Source organism: Arachis ipaensis, chromosome B6 (genome assembly GCF_059453495.1).
Source record: "Arachis ipaensis isolate K30076 ecotype BB chromosome B6, ASM5945349v1, whole genome shotgun sequence".
NCBI classification, from domain to species: domain Eukaryota; kingdom Viridiplantae; phylum Streptophyta; class Magnoliopsida; order Fabales; family Fabaceae; genus Arachis; species Arachis ipaensis.
In genome coordinates, this window is record NC_142441.1 from 19,086,263 (window position 1) to 19,092,119 (window position 5,857).

General features: G+C 28.6%; 1 protein-coding gene across 1 annotated transcript; it reads right to left on the reverse strand.

The window, feature by feature from the left end:
* Positions 1-1,098: 1,098 nt before the first annotated feature.
* Positions 1,099-2,895, reverse strand: LOC107645712 (putative WRKY transcription factor 41). Its single transcript, XM_016349793.3, has 3 exons — positions 2,472-2,895; positions 2,249-2,377; positions 1,099-2,147 (listed from the first exon to the last, which is right to left on the reverse strand). The coding sequence occupies exons 1-3, from the start codon at positions 2,768-2,770 to the stop codon at positions 1,487-1,489; spliced, it is 1,089 nt and encodes a 362-aa protein (XP_016205279.1). The 5' UTR covers positions 2,771-2,895; the 3' UTR covers positions 1,099-1,486.
* Between the last annotated feature and the right edge of the window lie 2,962 nt (positions 2,896-5,857).

Below are 5,857 nucleotides of genomic sequence, written 5' to 3' on the forward strand. Positions count from 1 at the left end.
GGAGATTTTGGGGGTTCGAAGACATGGAGAGGCCCCTACTTCCGTCCTATTCGGTTGACATTTTTAGTTGAATATATAAAGATTTTTCTGTTATAATTAATTTTTTTAATTTAATTTTTTGTGTGAAAGCAACTGTATTAAGCTTTGTTTGAAAAAGATAGATTATTTAATTCATAAAATATATAATTGATTTTATTATTTATTTTTTCTATTTTTAAAGTGTTAATGCATTAAATACATTTTGAAGGAGAGAGAGAAAAAGAAAGAAATTGAAATTATTGTTTTTGGAATAGATCCTTCAATTTTTTTTTTTAAATTTGAGAATGTAAAATATAATTTTTAATCTTTTATCTTTAATATTTTTTTTGTCTCGCTTATAAAATATACGGTGAGAAATCACACTTTATTTTCTCAAATGAGAAAAAAGTTGAAAGGATCGAATCTATCTCTGTCTTTTGGGATTTTAGATTTCTTATTCTTATCAAACTTAGGTTGGTTGAATTGTCAGCTCACTTGTTCGTTAACAAAGTGTTGGAGGTTCAAATCATACCTTATATATGTAACAACCGCGGTAGACTCTAAATAAAATTCAAATTCGCAACAAATTAATCCTTAATATGTTAGGACTTAAAAAATATGTAACAACCGCGGTAGACTCTAAATAAAATTCAAATTCACAACAAATTAATCCTTAATATGTTAGGACTTAAAAAATACTGTGTGAAAGCAAAAAAATTCCTCATTCTTAATAAATAAATTTCTGTTAAAATCTCTTGAACCTTGAAATTCTTCCTAAAACCTATCTAAGCATCTTATTTTGCTATTAAAAATTGAAAATATTCTCTCAAATTATTTTTCTCCTTTAATTATCCCATCTAGACACACTCTTAAACATAAAAACTAGAGGATAATTTAGTTTTGTTATTTAGTTGTGGATAATATATAGTTTTTCAATTTATGCAACAGTACATTGTAAATCTACTGATTACTGAATTAGTAGTTGTGAGAGATAAAATTATGTAACTGTTGTATGATTACCATTTGTCCAAATGTTGGTCGCATTTGCTTGGTAAGATGTTGATCATAAATGCAAAAGTATTTGAGGCAAAAATTCCATCCATTTCACATATGAACCAAATTACAAGGGAAGTGAGAAAAATGCACAAGTACACTGCCAATATAAAAATGAAAAAGAAAAAGAAAATGTTGTCTAAACTGGGAACATCACAGGGTGGCTTCATTTCCTTTGATTTATCAACATCACTTATGATGTCCATCGTCTTCCTACAAACTCAAAACAGTTACTATGTGCATGTTTGGACAAGCTTATTTTAGCTTCAAAATTCAAAATCAAAAGCTTATGAAATAGCTCTTGAAAAAAAAAAAGAAAGAAAAAAAAGAGAAATTAGTATTTCCCTTTTGGAAAGAAGCTGTACCAAAACATGCTCTATGTTGTTTCTTACATTCTAAACTATGTATGCAAATTTCATGAAGAAGAATATTCCGTTGTGTTGGAAGGGAATATGGTGTCGAAATCCACTTTATCAAGCAGCATATCGAAATCCATGATTGGGGAATTGGTTACTGAGGTTGGAGTTGAAAGTATCTCAGTTATATCAGATTCTGAGGATTGGACTATTCCATTATTATTGCTGCTTCCAAATTGGCATGGTGATAAACAGAAAAGGTCTGATTCTGAAGTTGATGGTGATATGAATGATGCTATATCAGAGGAAAAGCTTTCCAAGAACATGGAATCAGATAACAACATGTCGTTATCACCGTTTTCGGATCCCATTGAAGGAGAAAGGTAGCAGAACCATGGGAAGATATCATCATCCTTGGTTGTGATGTTGGTGTTAGTGTCCAACTCAAGCTTTGGTTCAAAGTTGAAAATTTCCTCTTGGGTTTGTTCCATTTTCTCCTGCTTTTGAGGTTGGTTGTTTTGGAACTTGTGGAATTGGTTCTTCTCCAACACTGGCAACATTGTTTTTGATGGAAACGCTTTGTTGGAATGCTTAGATTGGGTGCACGTGTGTCTTCCTCTGTAGTTCACCTCAATCATTGTTGGGTCTACATCTGATCTTTGAACTTGTTTTGTTGCAAGGCACCCTTGTACATTTCTGTATGTGCATCTGTAATATCCTCTGCAATGCAAAATCAATGGTTTCAGATTTTGGGGAATTCACAAAGGAATGCTCAAGGAAACAAATAAGAGAAAAGAAAGAAGAATTGTGAAGATTCTAACCTTGGGAACTTGGCTCGAAGAATATCCTTTTGTCCATATTTTCTCCAGCTATACCCATCATCCAAAGATCCCTCAAGTCCTGTTTTTGAACATACTTTCACTTTCTCTGTCCATTTGGGCATAGTCTTCCTGTAATGGGAGGTGGAATCAGACTCTAATTCAATTCTATCAATCTAGGAATCTCAAAAAGTAAAGAAAAAAGTAACTTGTTGAGATTAGTTACCTCTTCTTGAGGGGGGGTTTGTCCTTGAATTCTTCATCATTATCAATGAGGTCACTCCTTGAAGGGCTCCCATTTATAGAAGAAGAAGAAGAATGGGAATTAATGAGATTGGTAATGGTGGAGTCAGAGTTGAGCATGGTGAGGGCTTTCTCATAGGTGGAAAGTATCTTGTCAATTAAGATTTCTTTGGATGATGAAGAAGAAGAAGAAGAGAGGAGATTGCATAGCTGCTTTGCTAGCTCCTTCCCTTGGATGAGTTCATTGATGAGACCATGTTCCCCATTCTCAGTATATTCCATTATGCTAATGTTGTGTTCAAAAGATGCAATGGAATGACACTAACACTTTTTGATGCACCTAAAATTAAGGTTGTGAGAAAATGAGCGAGTGATGAAGGTTATAAGGGGCTTGCTTAATGCTTAGCGAAGGTGAGGCGAAAAGGGGGATATAAATAAGTGTGAAGTGTGAACATAGTTTTGACTGTCCAACCTCACTTAGTTTTCCACAAACGTGGTCCCTCGATGTGGGACCATGAACATAAGAAAATAGTAGTGCATAAAACGAGAGTGATGACCATTTCAAATCAAAGCCAATGGGGAGGGCACACACGTAAGGAGTCAGCAACAACGACGAAGGGGGATCGAAGATTCTTTGCCATCATACTACTGAAATCTCTGACTTGCCAATAACAAATCCCTTCTTTCTTAATTATTCAATGTGCAATAGTCACTTCATTCATTCGTTCATTCACTAAAAGTGATGATTAAACAGAAACAAAATGACGATGTTGGTAACGTAATCTGGCATCGTAATGCCTACGTTGATGTGGATACTTATCCGTTCCAATGGGACTACTCTTGAGTTGTTGTTTATCAACTCTTCAATTCACTATTTACTATTTAGTATTTACTAACTTGGATGTGTATGGAATTCTCATTTATTAAGGCCTTAGATATATACATAGGTAGATACAGACAGATATACAGTAAATATTTAAAACATAAACATGCACATGCGTTGGTAGAAGTACAAACTACTTGTGCCATTTTTATTTAGTTTACAGAATAGCTCAGATGATGTTAATTTTGATACTGTAAATCAAACCACTTTTCTAAAAGATACTACTTAAGAACTACAAATAACATAAATAAATTAATTAGACTTTAAATTTACTCAATTGTAACTTTTTAAAACAATTTACATATTTACAATTTTTTTAATTCTATGTAAATCGCTGAAGAATAGTACATATTATATGAAAAAAGTGTAAAAAAAAAAAATCGCTAGAGGGTGTAGCAGTTTTTAAAGAATCTGAACTATACTATAATGTACGAATATTGACACAGACACAGAACACGACACGATACAGGACACCCGGACACACAAGAATACGGGGACACGGTATATATATAAAATATAATGTATTTTTTAGATAAATTATAATAATATTTTAGTGTTTTATTGATATTAATAAATAAATATATTTTTTAAATTATTTTTAACATTTTTTAATTATATAAAGTATTTAAAATATTTTTTGTTTTAAAATTAATAATATATATTATTTCTAAACTCATTTCAAAAATATATGTTAAAAATAAGGCTGGACACACTGACATATGATGGTATTTAGGTGTGTCTAAATATGTCCGAAGAAGAATTTTTTATTTTTTATTAAAACACGGTTAAACACAAAAGACATGCGTGTCGAACGAGTATTTATGAGTGCTGTATCTGATATGCAGACACGCCAAATCGAAAAAGTGTCCATGCTTCATGTATAAACCACTAATGGATATACATTAATGTTATCCAAATCTCTCAAATAGATTACGGTGGAATGGTTAAAAAGGTTTAAATTAATCTGTTAATTTAAAAAAAAATTTTAAAAATGTAAAATTTAATAATTAGATCTGTATCAATATTTGTTGGCAAAATTAAAGATAGCTATAATATAATTAACATTTGACTGCTGAAATAATAATATGATTATTTATCAAATAAAAAACAAAAATACCATTAAACTAAGAATAGAAGGTAGTGTTGCATAGTGGTGCATTATTTTATCTTCTTTTGATTTTTTATTTTGATTAATTATATAATGTTTATGAATTGGTATCTAATTTTGTCTAATTTATTTTTTATAGCAAATTTTAAATTTTTAAAATTTATTTATTTTTATAATTTTTAAATTAAATATTAATTTTTATTTTTTTAATAAATTAGATACTATTTTTTAAGCACAATAAGTCAATAACAATCACCTTTATTTACTTAAAAAATAGAGAATACATTACTCTTTTATTCTAAACAATAATAAAAGTACAATATTCAACTGTTTGTTTTTAAAAGAAATTAATTCATTCTTAAAAATTGTCTTTGAAAATATATTATTTTAAAATTTTAAAAGTTTAATTTATCCAAATAATTTATTCTTACAAAAAATTATTGTGGTAAAATTGAAAAATTTTATTTTTATTCTAAAAGTAACAATAAATATGTATAAAAAATATATTTAAAATTATTTTTTAAAAATATTAAAAAATTATTTTTATTATCTTTTGAGAGTGTTTAAGAAAACAATTTAACTTTTTTGTTCTATAAAATAGAAAAAGTTTATAAATATAATCAATAGTATATAGAGTATAGACATGTAAAAATAAATAAATTTTATTGAATGATAGTAAAAATCTTAAATTTTTATTTATTAAAAAAATATAAAATTTAAAATTTTAATCCGCTACAGGTGCATTGTCAAAAATTATTCTACCCATTATTTTTTTCATAAATTACTATATTGGTTTATGTATAGTACATATTTTTTAGAAATCACTACGCTTTCTAGCATTTTTACTTTATACTTTTTTACCATACTACCTATAACAGATGACATGCAAGTTAAAAATCGTTATACTTTGTAGTAGTTTACATAAAAAGTTATAAATATATCTGCTATTTTAAAAAATTATAATTGAATCAATTCCAAACTAATTCGATGTATTTAGATAATTTGTCCATTTATTTATTCTTGAATAATGAAAGTGGCAGTGGTAGAATTAAACCTTATTTTATATATATATGGAGTTGAAAATGCAAATGGGACACCACAAGGTAATTAATTAGGCGAATAGGACCGAGATTCATTCGTCGTTGAAGTTTTCCTTCCAGCGTATTGTTTATGACTGTATTATCAATACCGCGTTTTTGTACATCAACTTAATGATTGCTGAGCCCTGAGCCCAAGACTATATATAAGTTTTACTTTATGTATACCACTGAAATTTGTTGAATTATTACCTGCCACTCAAAGTTGAATAATTGTCTATATTAATAAAGAAAAAAATGATATATATATATATATATATATATATATATATATATTTAAA

Excerpts from the sequence above, each read along its gene's own strand:
- LOC107645712 (XM_016349793.3), bottom strand. The coding sequence starts at position 2,770 with ATGGAATATACTGAGAATGGGGAACATGGTCTCATCAATGAACTCATC. Across the intron at positions 2,378-2,471 it reads AAACCCCCCCTCAAGAAGAG|GAAGACTATGCCCAAATGGA; the intron begins GTAACTAATCTC and ends CTCCCATTACAG. Across the intron at positions 2,148-2,248 it reads CTTCGAGCCAAGTTCCCAAG|AGGATATTACAGATGCACAT; the intron begins GTTAGAATCTTC and ends TTTGCATTGCAG.